The sequence below is a fragment of the Apus apus genome, chromosome 2, assembly GCF_020740795.1.
Source record: "Apus apus isolate bApuApu2 chromosome 2, bApuApu2.pri.cur, whole genome shotgun sequence".
In the NCBI taxonomy this organism is placed as follows: Eukaryota; Metazoa; Chordata; class Aves; order Apodiformes; family Apodidae; genus Apus; species Apus apus.
Window position 1 is genome coordinate 4,415,390 of NC_067283.1, and position 20,038 is coordinate 4,435,427.

A 20,038-nucleotide genomic window follows, 5' to 3' on the forward strand; every position below is an offset into this window, starting at 1 on the left:
ATGTTTAAGCACCAAAGAGCCCATCAATGACACTGACTTTGAACAAGGAAGCAGCCTGTACCAAAGAGCAGATCCCCCAGCAATGGACATGCTTAGAAAAAAGCCTAACAAAGGAATGACAACCTCATGCATATTTTACACTGTGTCACTAAAATGTGAGCAGGGCTTCTTTATCACAGAAAGTTTTAAGCTGTTTCACCTGAATGGTCTTAAAGCATTTTTCTGTTACATAGTGTGCAACACATGAATATGATCTCACCAACTGTTCTTTTTTTCAGAAACTGCTGTCTGTCAGCACGAGTGTATCTATATGTACAGCAGAGTCCCAACACAAGGCTCAGTGAAGTGCAGGTGTTCCTCTGCCTTCAGTGGAATTCCTCCCCATCAGACCAACTCCACGTGCAGCAGTTAATATGGTTTATAATGCAAAGATAGCTTCATGCAGGCACTTTTGTTTCTGCTTTGAAACACACTGTGCTGCACTGCATGATTTGTCCTTTTCAGTTTATGCCTAACAGATATCTACAGCTCCAGTATCTATCTCAGATATGTGATGTGTTGGCAGGAGAGAGCTCTATATAATATACAGATGTATCTAACCATCTCTTGGGCTGAATTACATTCTGCTAAGAAGGATTTTTAAGAGCTACGGATTTGAAGAAGGTATTTGTCTCCAAATTAAATTAAACATAGAATCATAGAATCAGTCATAGAATCATAGAATGGTTTGGGTTGGAAGAGACCTTAAAGATCATCAGGCTCCAACCTCCCTGCTACGAGCAGGGGCACCTCCCACTAGACCAGGCTGCACAAGCCCCATCCAACCTGGCCTTGAACACCTCCAGGGAGGGGGCTTCCACAACCTCCCTGGGCAACCTATTCCAGCACTTTACTACCCTCATGATGAACAATTTTTTCCTGAACGTGATTCTCTGAAAGTGGCCATTTCCCTGGAGACTAAGAGAGCCTAGATATCTGGCCAAGTCTAGACACCCAAAGTTTAGTTGGCTGAAATGAGGTGAGATGAATCCATCTGCTACCATGGACCCTTCAAATGTCCAGCCTGTACCTGTGCAAGGTCTGAGTCACCCTGTGGTACAGAATCAGATATATTTGCCCTGGTAATAAAAAGGTCAAAGAGTAGTGAGTCAAGCTAAGGAAGAGATCTGAAAGGAGGTAGATGGGTTTGTTATCCCAGGAAGTGTCCAAAATTATCTACATAGCAAGGGTCACTGATTCCAGACACAGACACAGGCTGATGCTACAGAGATAATGTCCTTTCATCCATTCTGGTGTTTTGGGTCTGCAGTCTCATATGGTTGCAGTTCGAAAGCACTTTGCAAATAATAAATTAGGGGTTCATTAGGTTCTTTTCCTCAGTTATCGTGGCCTTAATATTATCATAATCTATTTTCATGTCTAATCATTCCAGTGTCTGTCTAGTGTGACTGATTCCTACCTTGCTATTTGTTACAGAATGATGCTCCTGAGAACTGTTGCCTCACTTCTTGAAGTTGGCATGACTACTCATAATTTCTCCCACTTAATTTTCAGGCACTTTGTTTGCTGGTTGCTGACTGTCCTGGTATCTTTATAATAATCAGCTGTCTAGCAGAGGAATACATATCTATGATACAGTGTTTGTATTGTATTGGTGTCCTCTTGTAAATAATTACATACAATTTAAGACATGGGATCTCTAAATATAATTATATGTTGCTAACATTGTCATAGTCCTATCATAACTGGACTTTTTTATTCTCATCTTTATTCCTGATGTGCTTAATTTACAGTATTTTTGTTTGATCTCCCTTGATATGAGAGGTCCAGACTCATGGGATTAAAGTTGCCAAATGCTGTAGGGACACAAGGTGCTGTGGGCCAGTGGGGAAGAGGTCAGCAAACAATTTGGGATATGTTCTAGGCATCTGGAATGGGATTCACTTGATGAAATGCAGACATTTCATTAGTCCAAGTTTTAATATGTTCCTCTTACAGACAGCAGAGATCTACTCAAGGTGTTGGGTAGAGCTGAGGGCAAAATCAATCTCCTCCTAACATAGGTGATTACAATACAATTGCATTACAAAACTTCCTATTTCTTCCCACTGTGTGTTTTCAGAGAGAGTTGGGGATTGAATTCTGAACTTTTCACTACCCTCTAACTTTTCTTTCTGTGCTTCCTCCCAGCTTAAGAGCAAATGAGATGACTACTCAGATCTTCTTGCAGGCACTGAAAGTCATCGCAACAAAGCAGAGTGGGAGGCAAGGGAGAGCAAAAGCTTGGCTGGCATGGCCTGAATTAAGGCACTAGAAATCTTGTTGCCTAATGTATTGTAAAGAGGAGGGCAGGGCAAGACCCCTGATTCTATACATCTTATTGACAATGGTTCCATTGTACTCAACTGAAAGCAAGTGGGACTAATGAGACACACTGTCATTGTCATCATTGGTTCAGATGTGACCGAACCCCCATTTTATTTTTAGTTTGTTTGATTACACTGTAAACAGAGGACTGGGCCATTGCCAAACATAAATAAATATATAAAATGAGTCCTTTGTGTTCTTGTATATCTGTGAAGAACTGACCCTGAATTTGGCCTTGTATAAAATCACAGTTATTCTGGAATAATTGTTTCTGTGCTCTTACATGTGTTCTGCACATTCATCCAAAACACTTCACTTAAAAAAAACCCTAAAACATTGGCAGTTTATGAGTATGTCAAGGTTGGTTCTTTGGTGTGTTCTTACAATCTCTCTGCAATATCTCATCATTTGGCTCATGCAACATGATTCAGTGGTATAGGTTTTATAGCTGTAGAGAATGAAAAGTGTATTAATGTGCTGAAAGAAACATATTCATCTATAGCTTATTATTTATGCTGTTGAATCTTTTTATACCCGCAGTAAATATTTTCTAACATCAAAGAAGCTGCAAAGATTCATCACCACAGACCTGCATTTTAATTCTGTCTTTGCTCACTGGAGTCATACTTCATTTTTAGCGACAAAGGATGTCTCCTGTTTCTAACAAATGAGCCTATCAGCTGAAACAAAGATCTGTATTTCAGAGAATCACAGAAACACAGAATTGTCATGGTTGGAAAGGACCTCTGAGATCACAGAGTCCAACTGTCAACACAAAAAAAAACACCAAACAAAACACACCCACAAAAAAAACCACAACCTTGGCCACTAGAGCATGCCCTCAAGTGCCACATCTACACTTTTCTTGAATACCTAGAATCATAGAATCATAGAATCATAGAATCTTAGGGGTTGGAAGGGACCTCGAAAGATCATCTAGTCCAACCCCCCCTGCTAGAGCAGGGTCACCTAGAGCACATCACACAAGAACGCATCCAGGTGGGTTTTGAATGTCTCCAGTGAAGGAGACTCCACCACCTCCCTGGGCAGCCTGTGCCAGGGCCTGACCACTCTTTCAGTACAGAAATTCTTCCTAATATCCAGTCTAAACCTCCCCTGGCTCAGCTTCAGCCCATTTCCTCTGCTCCTGTCATTATCCACCTGGGAGAAAAGCCCAACACCCCCCTCCCCACAACCTCCTTTCAGGTAGTTGTGGAGGGCAATGAGGTCTGCCCTCAGCCTCCTCTTCTCCAGACTAAACACCCCCAGTTCCCTCAGCCGCTCCCTGTGTGTTCTCTACACCTCTCACTGGTTTGGGGTCTCTCCTCTGGACCTGCTCCAGCACCTCAATGTCCTTCTCACAGTGAGGGGCCCAGAACAGCACACAGGGCTGGAGATGTGGCCTCACCAGCACCGGGAACAGGGGCAGGATCACCTCCTTTCTCCTGCTGGCCACACTGTTCCTGATGCAGGCCAGCAGATCTGTGTCTGATACTCCGCTTACAACAATTTGCAGCTCTGCACTCTCTGTGTAAACACCAAGTACATGCAGTAAGGACCAGATTTTTTACTAGGAGAGTAGTGCTCCATTTGAGAGGTGGTTTTCTTTAACAGTCTACTCATATAGCGGAGTGTAATTCACTGTGAGAAGCTGTAGCATGGTGTGGCAGAGAAGACAGCCATAATGACGTGGTATTCTAGAGGTGTGTTGTCTGTGAAGATCTTTAAACTGCTGTCAGTTTGTTGCTGCTTGATGTGTCTTGCTCCTTGTGGGACAAGGTTGTCCTGTTCCCACTCCGAAAACTGCATTTACATTCATTGCTGGCATACCTAGAATGAGAAGGAAAGATAAACATTTTACCAGGTAATAGTCACGTTCTCACAGCAGCCAGATGAGTTTTGCAGTGCATGTTGAGAAGGAGGACATGCAGGGCCCAGAAGACACCCCTGTAAATTTGTACCTTCCCTTGAAGCGTATGGTCTTGCATTCCTTACCTAGCTGAGGAGTCCCACTAACTTTAAAGTCAGGTGCTGAAAGTTCATTGCAGTAGTTAAGGATTGCTGGTTGAGATTTTTCAAACTAAAAGGAGAGATGAGAAAAAACTTATTGAGATTGAGCCATTTGAAACCCTCCTGCCTTGTATTTAAAGGTAACAAAGACATCAAGGTAGACAAATGCAGAAGCAGATGCTAAACTCCAAACTAGAGCAGCTGGGCTCTATGAGCAATCAGTTGATGACCCAGCAATTGGTAGATGACCCAAGTTTCATTCTGCCTCTTGATTGGCCTCTAGGGATTTAAAGACTTCATTCCTACAAATAAGAGGTAGGTTTATTTCTCCTTCTATTTCATCTTTTGCTCTGCAGTTTTTGCATCAAAACCAGGACAGGGAATCCTTTCTTTGGGACTTACCTGAGTCTTTCCTCACTGAGGACATGATAAACACCACCAAATGTTTATGGCAGTTCACACAAACCTGCATTAGCTCTGTAAGGGCTGGACAGAAGTGAGGTTCAACCAGAAGGCATCTTACTTGGCTTATAGACTGTAGCACCCTTTGGAGTCAGTTATTTGGGTATGTAGCTGTCTTGCTCATCTCATGCTCCAAAAACACACCCATGACTGTGTTAACACACCAGTTTTTAATGTTAGATGATGAGTATGGATGTAGATTTACTTGGGTTAGAAGGAAGAGACCTAAAGAGACAATACTCAGGCTGTGAGTCCGTGTGCTACTTCCATATTGGTGAGGTCAATTCCTAAATTCCAATGGAACTGAAGTAAGAATGATATTGCCTTAACCAGGTTGTTTGATGAATTATGTGCTTTTTTTTTTTTTTCTAAGCTTTGTCTTACATTCCAGAAGAGATGGGTGGCTATTGTGCCTGGAAAGCATGAACTGTTTGTATCAATAGATCAGGAAGCAGGTGATAAAATAGTTCCTGTCCTGGGAAAAGAAAGCTGGATAAGGTACAGTGGGCTTTTCTTTCTCTGAGGAAGGGAAATGAGGAAAGAATTGGTATTTTGTTTTATTTTAATTTCAATAACCCTATTGGGTATTGATATATGTAGTGTTCTCATGATTTTGAGGAGTGTGAGTGTCTGGGGAGAAGAGGTGCCTCTGGCAGACACAACCAAGGAGCACTCAGCTGGTTCTGGAGGTACTGCCACCCCACGCAAACACACGCATTGGTTGCCTGAGTCTGCACAGAGCTGGTTGCTGGTTAAAGAGCACTATGTCATCCTTGTTAGTCATTGTTAATGGGGCAAACTAAAAGCTGTCCTCCAGCTAATTCAACCAGCTCTGGGTTGGGTTGGCCTGGAGATTGGGAAATGAGCTGTGTGACAGTGGTGCAAGGGCTGGCATACAAACGTTTCCATTACCAGGAAATATTGTATCCCGTTTATGAGCAGAGCTCATTCCTTTACTAGAAGAGCTGTGGGTCACATTCCAATCTCTCTCCAGCATAAGCAGCTTACTGAGTGTTAACATGTTTATTTATCTATCTTCTTCACTTCGATAACCTTGTCTATTCAGATGTTCTCATATAACTTAGTTCTGCAGATGTCTTGCTTAGACACCCAAACAAACCGATGGATCCCACCACATAGGAGCAAGTCCACTTTTAAGATGGAAAGGTTTTTCCACATGCCAAATACAATTCCTAGCTTTCTGTGGTTGCTCAGTAGTTCCTAAGGCAGATCTCGGGTACCTACTGTCTGGCAAGATCCAGTAGGTATTTGTACCAAATGCATCAGAGAGGAGTGCTGCACCAGCAGAGAACCAGCAGTGCCAGCAGCTACAAAATTCCTGTCAATCTGTCATTCAATTGGATTTGCTTATTTTATAAAGAGCAACATTTTCACATCCAATGAGTTAAATTGACATGCTCAGGATTTTACTAGATCCAGCCAGAGGGAAACTCTCACTAAACAGTTCATTGTACTCAGGGAAAGTTGCAAAAGTAGCTTTTCATCAAGAGGCTACAGTAGAACCGGGAAGAAATTCTTTAACAATTGTGCTAATTTGTGGAGTGGGGAACAACAATTATTTTCTTCACCCAGACTTGCTCCTAGACAATTTGTTCATCACTCCTGTATTTTTTGGGGAGTATTTGTTGTTGTTAAATATATGTAATGCAATATTATCTATGCAGTATGTACTACTGCTGAGATTCTAAAGTGACCTGAACTGAAAAGATGGAAGAATCAGTTTAGATTGAAAATTTTCTAGCTCTTCTCACGTAAATGAAGAAAACATTCTCTTAATGTTAATCCTGAAAAATTATTTAGTTTCATTCAGGGCTGTTGGTTCCAGTGTTAGCCACTATAAAGAACAGTTTTGAAATGAAATTCAGCTCAATGTTCAACTTTTGAACCATTTGAAAAATCCTCAAGTGTTTATGCTGGAAAATGCAGGGCAGCATTTAGGAAAGTGAAACTTTTACCAAATTCAAAAGTAGTTAATTTTTTGAAACTGTCTTTTGTTTTGTAATTTATTAAGTGATGCATTCCTCAAAAAAATGGAGGAAACTCTAGTGCCTAAAGCCTCCAGCCAATTTTTTGATTCCAGTGTGGTAGGTGCTGCAGAAATAGTGTGAGAAAATAGACATGGCAGACAGCAGGTGAGAAACGAAGACTTTTGCACAGGCTAAGTGATTTTTGCCCTGCTGAGAGGCAACAGAAGCCTGGAAAAAAACCCAAACTTACCATCATCCTGGCCAGGCTTCTTTCTCATGGATCAGTTCTGCTTCAACTGAAATGGCCACTGGGCTCAGTGGTGCCACTGGGCACCTACAAATACTGTCTTCTGAGAAGATCTCCTAGCCATCACTTGGAGACTCTGCTTGAGGAGCAAAATAAATTTTCTGAACTCCACTGCACTATCAGGAAGAAGGAAAGTAACTTAAAGTGTAGAGCTGAAGATACTTTGAGGGATAGATGTCTGTGAATTGCTAAGAGTTTTAGAGCAACCTTTATCACCCTCGCTTGAAAGTTCCAGAAATAGGGTTTTCTCCTCAAAGCCCTGTGTAAAGACAACCAGTATGTTGGTGGTGGTGCTCATGTTGTGTGAATGATGCTAAAAAAACCTTGTCTCCTGCTTTTTGGAATTAAAGATGCATGGGACAAAGAGGTGGTGTTGACACGGGTCAGTTTGTTGAAATGCAGATTTCTCAATTTTGGGAAGACTCACTTGGAAAGGAGATCGTGGCTCCAGAGAGAGCAACAGAGATGCATTCTCTTGCCTCAGAATACCCTGCTGTCTAGATAGTTAGAACACTTGTTATTTTTGTGGGTTTTTAGATATTTAAAAGAAAAATACTCATCCCAAAACCACAGTGGCACTCCTTGCCTCTCCCCACAGTGCAATCTGAAAACGTTAAAAAATCTCCAGATTCCCAGATGGCAAAATAGCTTTCTGGCTAGTTTTCTCGTCAGTGCATGTTGTTAATTTCTTTGCCTTTCTAACCCACTGATTTATTTTTCTTTTCTTTTTCTCTTTCCGTGGATAATGCCACTCTTTTGCCCCTTGAAGAATACAGAAAAAAACCCTCCAATCCTAAATATGAGTAAAGGGAAAGTCCAGACCGTGGCAGGGTGGGAGACAGATGTAACCTAAGTTGTGTACCACTGCTTTGAACTCAGTGCAATCTCCATGTCCAATCTGAAGGCTAAATCTAGCCTAAGAATTATCTAAATAGACTTAAAACAGGAGTTAAGTTCTGTGTCCTTTTCTTTTTCTGTCAAAGCTTCTTTATTGTCCTTGCCTTCTGTTTCTGCATTCATCTCTGCTACCAACGTATGGACTTACCTTGCTTTTCCCCTTTACACATCAGTTTTTTATTTGCTTCCTAAGATCCTTCTGAATCTGTGATCCTAGATGATCCAAAAAGTTTTGGCCACTTTTTTGTACGGACTTCCTCATACCTTAATGCAGCAAGTCAGAAGGGCTGGTTAGGTCTCAGCTTCTCTCCAGCATGTCCCATGGAAGAGGTCCTGCCCCTCTTCACCCAGGCTGGGTTCCCAATCCCTCTCTCACTCTCCCCACTCCGCCTCTCCCGTGGGTCACTTCTCCAGATTCCTTTTAGCAGACCACCTCCTTCATCTCAGCTTTCACTATTTCTCTTCTTCCTCAAGGTCTGCACCTGGACTGGGTCCCTTCTTGCCCCTCCCTGGCCAAGCATCTCTCTGCTCATCCCCAACTTCCACACCATCAAGGCAGGAATCGCTTTGTCTCACAAAAAAAGCCAGCAGAGTTATATTTGTCCGACGGCTTTTTTTCTCCCCCTTTTCTCCCTGGCTCTATTTTGCAGCGAGTATTTTTGCAAAAGTGCTCATCCCTGAAGCTAACAATAAAACTGTTTCTGTGTGTGTGTGAGGGAGAGAGAGAGAGGAAAAAAAAAAAAAAAAGAGGGAGGGAGAGAAACACAACAGTCTGGCAACGTGAGGCGGCATTGGAGAGCTGCTAGACCAGGGAAGCTGGCGAAGAGACGCAAGCCCCTTACTCTGGGCTCAGTGTGATCCCATTGGTTCCTGAGCTGCTGTTTTAAAAGGAAAGAAGAGCTTGGAGAATTGAACTGCACAGCCAGACGCAGACTCTCAGCCAAGTTGTCAGCAGGCTGGGAGGAAGAGAAGCTCACACACACACAGGAGATTGCAGGGTGGTTGCAGCTTGATGTGCATTTGTTTCCAGAAAGGAAGAAAGGGGGGAAAAAAACAACAACACAACAAACCCAAACAAACAGAAAAGGGGGAAGGAGCCTGCTCCGGTCCAGCAGTCCTGGGGGAAGTAATGGATGTCACCATATCTCAGTTCATCTTAGAAGAATTTGATGTCAACTGCAGCCTCCTGGATCGTTTACAAGAGACTTTTTTAGAGAGTTCCTCTATCCCTTTCCTGGGCTTTGATGGTAGGAAACGTTCGGAAAAGCTATACAAGTGCTGAGATTCGGTTTGCTTTGTGATGCAAAGTGTGCAGCTTTTGTGCTTTCTCAACTGCTTATTTTTTTTTTTCCTTTTCTGTCTCTTTTTTGAATGCCAAAGGTCCATACTGCAATGCCACCACCGATCAGATCGGGACCTGCTGGCCCAGAACCTCTGCGGGGGAACTAGTAGAGAGACCCTGCCCAGAGTTCTTCAATGGCATCAAATACAACACCACGAGTAAGTACAAACTCCTTTCCTTCTCTCACAGATCTGCTGAGGACAAGGTGCCTGGGGAGACCCAAAATATATTTTCCATTAAAAAAAAAAAAAAAAAAAAAAGGAAAAAAAAAAATATGTTTGCCTGGGAATCAACATTTCCTCTACATTCCAGCCTGTTTATTCAAAACTCCTGCCTGGAATGATGCAGATTTCTCAAAAGCACAGACTTTTGGACACCGATTCCTCTTTATTTAAGTGTATTTAGGTAGATCTGGGCAAAAATATCCTCTGCAACCTAGGGAGGGTATTTAGTGCTTTGTGTGTTTGTTCATGTGTAGAGATGCATGTATTCATCGAAGTGCTTCAGTTGTCTGAATAATTAAAGATCCTTTGACTTGTGAAGTTCTTAGTCTTAATGTCTAAACCCTGTATTTTTAAATGATTCTCCCTTTGAGATCTGTCTGTGTGAAGAGATGGACAAACTGGGCTGGAAGTTGTATCTAACAGACAGAAGGCTGAAGTCTGGAATCTCTTTAGGAACTTCACCAGCAGTTGTCTTCTGGGGCTGGGGTGGCAGCATCTTTACTGCAAGGCAAGCAGCAGGGGATAATATGAAGCCAATAATAATCAAAGCAAAGAGTATGGGGGCTCTTTAGAAATCTCTTGGAACTGATGCTTTACTCTTAGGGGTAAACCATCACGATGACTCACTCAAAATTTATTATTCAAGCTGGTGGACCCAAGCACTCATTTCCTTTTCCTTTTCTGTCAATACTATTTGGGCCTTTCATTAAGAGATTTTGATATATTAGCTCCAAAATGCAGGCACCTCCGTGTCTGTCAGTCATTTTTCCAGACTACTCAGTGTGCTTTTGACTGTGAACTGTTGCTCAGGTGTTCGTAATCTTAATTTTCATGTAGTGTTAATTTTGTAGGGCTGGCATTCTCCGTAAATCCCATAAAGGAATGACCCTGTCATCTCAGACCTTATTTTTTAACTTGTTGAAACCAAATGTATTCTTTTGTCAGCTGTAGGTGTGAAAGGTCAGTTAACTAAAACCAAAGTTCTGTGTATTTGCTATGCAAAACAAAGCCCTCTTCCAGATTTCTTCTTAGGGACCAGTTTCTGTCCTCCTTCATCAGAAGAAAATTCCTGAGAATTCAGGCAGCTCAGACAAGAGCAAGTGTATCAGAATGGACCCCAACAGAACAGCCATAGAAAAAGGACCTCCAAAAGTATGGTTTGTTTGGTTTTTTTACCCCGTTTCTTTTTTTTTGGTGAAGGATGTCAGGATTCCCACTGCCTTATTTTTGCTTCTCAAAAAAATAAATTAAAAAAAATAAGGGAAGGGTAAAAAACCCCACATTATGGGCAATTCCTTATTTATATCATAAACACACTGGAGAGAATTGAAATGCTGTGCATAAAAAAACACAAGTCACACTTGATTGCCTCATTTTATTTTGATAAATGCTGTTGATGCTTTCAGTTGTTCATCAATGACCTGATTTAATGTTCTTCCCCTGCTCTTCTTCTTAATGGTGGCTAATGCTTGTATTATTACAGTGCTAACACATTTTCTTAAATTCATCGGTCTTAAAACAATGGCATGTCAGTTAAATTAAGGAAATGAGGAAATTCTGTTACTGAAATGCTGGGATATTCTTTTGTCATAGTGTGGGGACATTTTTCTCCTTTCAACATAAAATGTGAGCGGTCACATTGAGAAAATGTGTATCTGCAGGACTGACTGGTAGCACGTACTCATGCCCAAGTGTGGTGGCTTTTGTGGCTTGGAATAGAGAAATAAAATACACTGAAACCACTTCAGGTGACTTTCAATCGATCTTCCACACGTGTAGCTCCTCCAGGTTGTGGTGCAGAAAAGAAAGGGAAGGACTAGACCGAGATTTAAGTCGAACTTGTCAAGTCAGTAGCTTCTTGGGCAATGGTGCTTAAGGCTTGGAAAAGCAGTAGGACAGTGGGTTAAGAGTTGAACACAGATTTAAAAGACGTGGCAATTAGTACATGTAGAACACGACCAGAGTTTGGGAAGGCCAAAAACTGACACAGTCTGACTGCTTTGATTTGCTTTATTCCACCAACTTAGTTTGTGGGCTGACTAGAGTCTGGGCCGTGTGTAATGAGAGCCAGTGTGCTTAAAAGTTAGACTGTACACCTTGTGCAGATGCTAAAATAAACACAGACAACTGATAAAAAACAAGAATTGGATCTTGCAAATTTCAGAGGTGAATAATCCAGCTGCAAATTGAGGGTTTGATCAGGAGATGGCTTGGATCAACGTAAGTTATCTGCTTAGGGCATGTAGGGTGGTCTTGTCCTTTCTCTTCTGTTTTGATGAGGCAAAGGGAGAAATGATGGGGTGTGATATTGTACTGAATTGTTTTTGAGAGCCAAATCAGTCAAGTTTAGAAAGCACTTTGCAATGTCTTTCTTCTGCTGAGGGCTTATCTAGTCTTAGGTTGTAACTCAGCTAGTTATTATACTGTCATGCATCCTGCGTTTGAGAGCTGACACCTTTTAGGAACTACAGTGTACCTTTACTTTGGTTTTTGTGTCACTGTTAGTGTATTTTTCATTCTGATGAGTATAAAAGTGTTCAATCAATTTCAGTGATAATTTTTTTTATTTTGTTTTTAGAAATGAAGCTCTCAAAGATTCCCAGTTCCTACCAGTTTCATAGAAGTAGCTCGTCGGCTGGAGGGAATGAACCCAGTAGCTGTCCCTGTAAATAAAAGCTTTTGTATTATAGACACTAGAAAATCCAGAGTAAGAAATGCCCAAACTGTACGAAAAACTGACACCAGTCAAACATGGTGCTGATCCATGGCAAACCAGGCTGCCCAAGTCGTGGTGCTTTGGGGGCTATTTCTGTGGCTATAGGTTGCTCCGCAGATCAGCTCATCAGAGGCTTTGGATGGACCTACCCTGGCTTGGTACCTTGTCAACTGTCATGCTTTAATGTTCATTCTGTCTAACTCAGAATCCGTGAGTTCTTGGATGGGGAATCAAACCCTGCAAAATGCCAGCAATATTTAATGAGTGATTATGTGAGGCAAAAAAGCCCGTAAGAAGTGGTGCATTAAAAATCCCCCCTTGTTTGCCACTGTAGAACAAACTGTTTGCATAAAATATTGCCATTCTCACAGCAAAAAATTCCCGTGGTGGTTTTGTGCCTGTGTTTCTGTGTGTCTCTTGGGAATGGCTGAGTGACTCAGATAAGTTTCAGCTGGCTTTGTCAAACAAAGTCTGTCAGTCTGTGGGGATTTTTTATCTCTGACACTTTGTTGGTTTTGGTGATTTATTTTTTTTTTTCTTCCTCTTTATTTGGGAAATAAAGTTGTGCTGAAAGATCAAGATCTGATTACTCTGTATTATGATTTGTGACCACAGGCAAAATGTTCTTTGACCAAGGGCCTGAAAATCATGCCATCCACTTTAAATTGAGCAATTTTGCAGAGAATCTTATGTACTATTCTCAAAGGAATTTTTTTTTTTTTAAAAAAAAGGAAAAATGTATATGTGGGTGCAGCGTGTGGCTGTGCACTTGTTTCTGCTCAGGATCTATATTTAGCAAGAGATGACAATATCGTTGCTGCCCTCTAGATGTGTTTATGCTTCGACAATGTGAAGCTTTTATTCTTGTTTTGGGGAAAAGATCAATTCACTTGTTAGGATAACCTGAAGCTTGATTAATTCAGCAGATGGGCAGTAATGAGACTCTCTTGGCTGATTGCAAGAAGTGCTTGTACAGGCAAGTACTTACAGACTGTTACAGCCTAAAGTATGTCTACTTGTAGCTCTTTCCTTTCCCTACAAATTGCCCTGTGCAATGGAAAAAGCCAGCATTAGATCTTGAGGGACGGTAAGTGTTGACTCTTGTAGCCTTAGCTGTCTGATCTGAGCTTGTCTGTGACAGCCAGTGCAGGGGAGGGATGTTCTGTGGTGAGTCCTGACTGTCAAGGCCTCGTCAGCTCAGTCTGTGCTGGTTGCAGGCAGGAGGTGGAAGCATTGGAAGGCCTCTAGGTTGCAGATGATCTAGAAATCTAGGTATTTACAAGTCCATATCAAGAGCTAATTTAAATACTGAGGCTACAAGTTAGTGGAACTCTAATTGTTACAGAGGATTAGAGGGTTACTCACTCAACCTAAATGTACAGATCAGTTCAGGAGCCCATGCCAAAGTTCTAAAGGCATTTGATGTATCCAGGGTTAATTTGCCTTGTATCTAGTTTCTGTCTCAGAGGGCCCAGGCCTTGTTTAGGTTTGTGCTTTATCTTCCAGACAGCGCAGGCGTTGCAGATACTCTTAAGACAAATGATATGATGCCCATGTTTAGGCAGCTGAATTTATCCCTGGGTGTCTGTTGAGCTGAACTGAACCCACACCTGGAGGATACATTAGGAAGTCAGGCTGCTTGTGTGATCAACAGAAATGAAAGGTCTCTACAGCTCTACCTCCCTTTCTGCAAATCCTCCCCTCTCTCTCTCTCTCAGTATAGGAAAGCTCTTTGACTGAGATAGCTTCTTCAGATGAGCGTTTTGGGTATTGCAAAAAGCATCCTCACCTTCTCCAGGGACTGTGATTCTGAAAACATGCACACCGCTAACTTTGCAGTGATGGGGACCTTATGGGTTCCTTCCAACTTGAGATATTCTATGAATCTCTGATTCTAGGATACCTTGGTGGCCCTGTAACCAGCTGCCATGTTGAGAATGACTTGGCAAGGGTTGATGACTTAGCATCTGGCTTGTTGTTCACATGGATGGACTTGGGAGGAAGAGGCATTGACACAAGGACTTGCTTCACACTGAAAGAAAAATTCCTGCAGCTCTTCATTGTCTCACCTTGAACAGAGGCAATAATCTTTTGTGTGCTGAAGGAAGGGTGAAGAAGTGAATTAATAGCTGTTCTGTTTTGCATTCCCCCTCTTTTGAAAGAGATTAAAGCGGCGAGTTATTTTTTAAAAGAGAAAAAGACCTAATTTTCATAGGTTAAACAGCCATTCTTTTATCAAGATCTAACCTCTGCTGCTTTTCTTTCTGCTGAATTATTGTTCAAAATTCTTCTAAATTGGTGGATTCAGCTTGCATATAAAACCTGAGCCGTGCTTGAAAATCATTGGTCACAGTCTCTTGTTATATGGGTAAGACCTGCCTGATAATTACAGAAATGAGCACTTTTGTAAGTGGCCAGCCTAGATGTTCTATTAACGTTTTCACTTGTGTTTTATCTTTTGTATTTTAGTGACTTAAGCACTTCTGTACACCCCATTCACACGTCTTACTTTTTTCCTCAGAGGCTGCTCTGGTTTGATTTCTAAAGGGTACGTTGTAGAAAGCTAAGTCCCTTTCTAAAAGACAGAGACCCATTATGCTCTGGTGGTCTTTCATCTTTACTGGGGAGAGAGAAATAAAATGTTCACCAACATGGCCTTGTAAGCATAAGTGGAGGAGCAGCTGGATGCAGTGAGGAGATGCAGCTGAGGTGTGGGCTGAGGTGAAGGACAAGGTGAGAGGAAGCATCCCAGCCTGAGAGGCAGCAGATGCTAAGCAGTTCTAGTGCCCTGCCATTTGGATTGAAGGGCTCTTTATATATTTAAAACACATTTCTGAAAGAAGAGTTTCAAAAATCAAATAAACAGCTTTCTCTTTTTGCTAGGCAATGCATGTGTGTTTTCAGACTCAGAGAAGTACTTCAAAACCCTAAGACTACCCCCACCTCATCCCTCTTCTGTAACCTTGTTAGATGTCCAGAAGGCTTTTATTGCCCATGACTGTTTAATTATTGAAGGAAACCAGGGGTAAGAAAAGATGTTTTGTAGAAATTTTTTTATTATGGATTCACTACAAAAAGGTTGGGGAAAAAAAAAGAGTCTGCAGTCTTGCAGAAGCCAAGTTTTAGCCATCCTGGAGTGATGAACACAGTATTTGTCAGCTAGGGAGTCGAGAATACAGGAAAGCCAAAGGAAGGAGACAGATGAAAAACCAAACAAACATGACAGGAAAAAGAAGGCTGGAAGTGGAATTCTGGGGGAGGGAATAAAACGTAATTTTTAAGCTCATAAAGCTGCTCTCTGAGGAGAGCAAATCTGCAGTTGATTAGAGCAGTTTGACTCCAAGAGCACTTTTTCCAGATTAAGACTTCAACCATCTTTGTTCATTTTATTTTGCTGGCTTAGGTTGAATTCTTCCACAGATCCAGAAATGGGTGCACAAATGGGAGATACTTTACTTTTTTTTTTCCTCTCAAGTTCTGCTTTTGCTGTGGGTTTTTTTTTCTGTTTGGTTGGGTTGGTTTTTTTGGGGCTTTCCATTGTGAAGCATTATTTGTAGTTAAAGATCCCTCTGATTTTGCAGTTTGGAAGGAGAGTGTTGAAAGCAATATTTAAAAGGAGTGAAAATAACCCATCTTTCTTGCTCCCTCTACTACCATCCTGTGAAATGTGATCTCTTCACTCAGCACAGAGTAGAAGTTAATTGCGTGTAGTGAAATAAGAAGTTTGTTAATGATACTTTATTAATGTTTAGAGATCTTTTCTTCAGCTAATTAATCGATTAGTGTTTTTGTTCTTCACTAGTAAGTGATGAGGTGGCTTTCCTGTGATCCTGTTGTGTCTGACTGGGATTCTCTTTAAATTTAGGCTTGACTTTTGAGCCAGGAATCGCTGCACCAAGTCCATCTGATCCTCTGCTGAAGTCAGTCAGAGCTGACAGTGGCAGCAGGAGGCCCAGTCCCTTGCTTTGCCCTTCAGGGTGGTGACCCTGACCTCGTAGCAGAGGTGTCATCACTCAGGATTGCTGGGGAAAGTGGCTTGTTGCAGTGAGCGAGTGATGATGGGGGCTCTGAACCTTGTGGCCTTCAGGAGGGTCAGCAAACACAGGGTTGCCTGTGTTGGTTTTGGCAGCTTCTGTGACGCTTTTTCTAAGGAAACTGCACCGTCCACCTCTCTGTCACTTGCATCAGAGAGACAGTGAGCTGTTGTCTAAGGTGACAGCAAATACCAGCTGGCAAACAGATGGACTGAGGTTCAGTTCCTTCCCACAAGTTAGGACTTAAATGATACTTGGAAAATCATGTGCTTCTTGGGGCCAGGGGAGAAGAGGAAGAGGGAATCTCAGGAGCATATGGGAAAGAATGAAATGCATTGCAAAGGGAGACAAAAAAGGCCACCCTCATCTCACAGTGCCAAAACGAGAGCTACATCTAGTGAGGGGACTGCTGTGGATGTGGAATTTCTTGTTTTATTGTGCCTGGTGACCCAGTTTCTGTCCAGCAAAGCTGTGGGAGGATGAGGTCTGGAACTGGGCTGTGGAAGGTGGAACCGGGCTGTGCTCTGCAGTGGCTGAACACTGGAGCCTGTCCGCGGCTCCCCTGGGTTTCAGCCTTTCTGCTGATTGTCACAAAACCTTAGGGAGAGTGTCACTGAAGGAATGGTCACTCGTAATTCCTCCTCTCAGCCACAGGGTGTCACTTAAAGTGCAGGTAAAGTGAGTGTCCACGGGCATCTGCTCTGAGTCACTTGGGGCTGGAAATGATGGATGGGGTGATAGAAAACTGATGTGAATGGTGGTCCTGGACTGGTCCTGCTCTAATTACTGACGGTGCATCCTGCTGGGTGGTAAAAGAGAATCTCTGAAGTGAACCGGGGACAAGGACACAACAGAGGAGGAGGTGGAAGATGTTCTGGAAGGAACCCTGCCCATCTTTGCCTTGTGGAGCACTTCCTTGAGAGCAGGTCTCTGGCTGAAGGTAGGTGGTTGGTGGTGGTTTCACCAGAGCTGCTCTGAAAGGCTAAAGGAAGGGAAGTGCTAAGCTTTATTCACAGTAATATGTTAGAAGATGTGGAGCTATGTAGACCATAGTGTAACCATTCAGGGGGGGAAGCATGTCCTTCAAAGAAGCTTAAGCAGTCAACAAGAACCTGCATTTGGGTGATACTCCATGTTCATTGCTGTGCTGCTTCTTACTGCATCGACCTGATCTCTCCTGCCTGAGGGCTGTCCCCTGGCAGGGACTGATAAATTCTCCCTGTGGACCCTCAGGTACCTGACAGATGCTCTAGGTGCTCCTGGTTAACATGAATAACAGATATATTAACAGTGGCACAATACCTTCCTCAGCTGTGGCTGCTGAACTTACCTGTTGCTTATAGATCAGTAAATCCACTGACTGGATTTAGGTTCTTTGTATTTTCCTCTCTGTCATTCAGTGGCATGGAAATAGCTTTGCTCTTTGTATAATGCTGAATCTTTGCAACTTATGTGGCTTGGAAGAATGGTACTTCAAGCTGTGTCCTGGTCCCAGTAAAGTTCTCTGACTCTGAAGACTTTGCTCACAGTCTGCTGTCTTGTGAAAGGGAAACTCTTACTCAGTTTTGGCCCCCAACATTGCTTATGACTTGAGATCTGTATCAGAGTAACCACTCTTAGTAGATTGGGAAGATGATGAGAAATACAGTTTTCCATACAAATTGGAGGGAAATGGGATTTTTAGTAGATTTTTTCCTTTTTCAGTGCAGTTTCATTCCTCTCAGATGTTATTCCTGGAGTGTGTAGCTCATGGGGCAAATTCATAACATCAGTAAAACTCGGATTGCTTTATGCTGGCTTCTTTCTCTGCTGTGCTGGGAATAACAGAGGGGCCAGATGCTGCTCCGTGTGAGACTTGTGCAGAGAGGAGGTATCCATTGAAGCAGCTGATAAGAACAGGAATTCAGTGTTTAAAAAAGAAACAAAACCCCAAACAACCTGCCCCCAGATCTCAAGAGGAGTGTTCCCTGGGAAAACAGAAGAATAAAGAACCATTCCCAATGTGGTTGCAGTCTCCCAAACCCCTGGTTGTTGGAAAGCACTGACCATACAATGACAAAAGGATTCATGCAGTTCCTTAATTTCCTGAGTCAACCAGGGAGCAAAGAGAGATTTAGAAAACAGAAAATGTTTTCTAGAAATGAGACAAACAGAGAAAATAGGAAATTACTTTGTGATTGCATCATCACCTTTTAAACTAAACATGGATGCGAACTCCTAGTGATTCTTTTTCTCACTGCTTAGAGTTTTAATTTAACTTAATTATTGATGAATTGTGCCAGCAATACGTGAAACATCAGCATCTGTGTATTTCAAAGTACGTGATGAGCAGTCATTACTTCTTGCAGAATCTCTGCCACATTGATTGCTGCTTTTCAACTACAGCAGCTAATGCAGAGTTTGGAGGCAGAGTGTGTTCTCAAAGATTGTTGTTTCTGTGCTTATCTGAAGAGACTTGACCAACCAAATGCTTTCAGCTCTGCCTGGACAGCAGGTGTTTAGGTGCTGGAAATGGATTTCTCGGTATCATAAGCTGGGGACACCTTATCCCTTTCTAAGTCAATAGAGTAAAAGGCAGGGGATGATGTAGTTGATGAAAAGCAGGGGCACTTCAGAGAGACCTCCCAGAGTTAGGGTTTCATGGAGAGAGACCTAGCAGGTTCCTGCCTTGTAGAAGTTTATTCCTTCCCAGGCTCTCTGGAGTGAGAGAGAGAAACCCCTGCCATGGGAAGCCTTTCTCTTCAAGGGCTCATGTTCCTGTTCTGAGAGCTCCTTGCCTCAAGAGTGGATGGTGACATCTGGGTGAGAAGTTGTAAGGATTTGCACTCCCATGCAAGTGTCCTCTCAGTGGCATGGGACTGTGTGGGAGCCAGGTAATGCTGCCAGCAGAGCACAAGACCTCTGTAGACTGAACTCCATTCATTCTTTATTGTCAACACTTTTACTGAAGAAAACTAGATTCCCATAGGTCCATATTTTGTTCATTTTTGACCATTGAATCTGATCATCTGAATTTCACAATTCACATAAAACTCAACCACTTGCCCCATTACTGAGCCAGTGTTTAATAAATGTCTCCCTCTTGTTAGGCCTCTCTAAAAATTACCATTTCCACCTGTCAGCTGGCACCATTGCTCCAAAGCTGCCTGTGACTAAGGAAGCCTTCTTTGCAGCTCTAAAATAAGAATGGATTTGGTTTGTTTTGTTTGAGAAGTGACAGAACAAAATAATCTTTGGATCTGCCTTCTGTTTTGAAGTCTAATTCTCAAAAAGGACAGGGATTGATCATTCTCAGGCTGGCCTTTTTCATCCTAAGTTGTTCTTAAACCCTTCATTCCTCTTGTATTCACTGCACGTTTCTCCTGTAAAATAAATTCTGGCAGCAATACTAATAGCAATTTTTTAGCAGCTCACACAAGCATTTTGTTATTCCTTCAGTGAATGCTGAGGGGAATAGAAGGGTCTGTGAGCTGAACTGGAGAGGTGAGTGTGTCAGAAGAGCACAGCTGTCACAGTAATGTGTTCCAGCTTGTAACATTATGTATGTACTTCTCAGAGATTCCTGTTTTACTGATTCTCTGTTAGGTCTGAGCTGCGGATCTGTCACTGAGTTCCTGTGATGACAGAAGCACAGGGACAAACAGAGGTGGAACATCTGACCACGCTCCTTCCAATTACAGGGCCCTGAGGG

General features: G+C 42.4%; 1 protein-coding gene across 2 annotated transcripts in view; it reads left to right on the top strand.

Moving 5' to 3' along the window:
* Positions 1-20,038, top strand: part of CRHR2 (corticotropin releasing hormone receptor 2) — a 149,958-nt gene that overhangs the window by 36,226 nt on the left and 93,694 nt on the right. Inside the window, exons 1-2 of one of the 2 annotated variants that reach the window (XM_051610397.1) lie at positions 8,928-9,278; positions 9,412-9,531. In XM_051610397.1, coding sequence (XP_051466357.1) covers positions 9,044-9,278; positions 9,412-9,531 — 355 coding nt within the window. In that variant the 5' untranslated portion in view covers positions 8,928-9,043. Of the gene's footprint in view, positions 1-8,927; positions 9,279-9,411; positions 9,532-20,038 lie in introns of those variants that run through there. The other variant, XM_051610398.1, reaches the window with a different exon arrangement.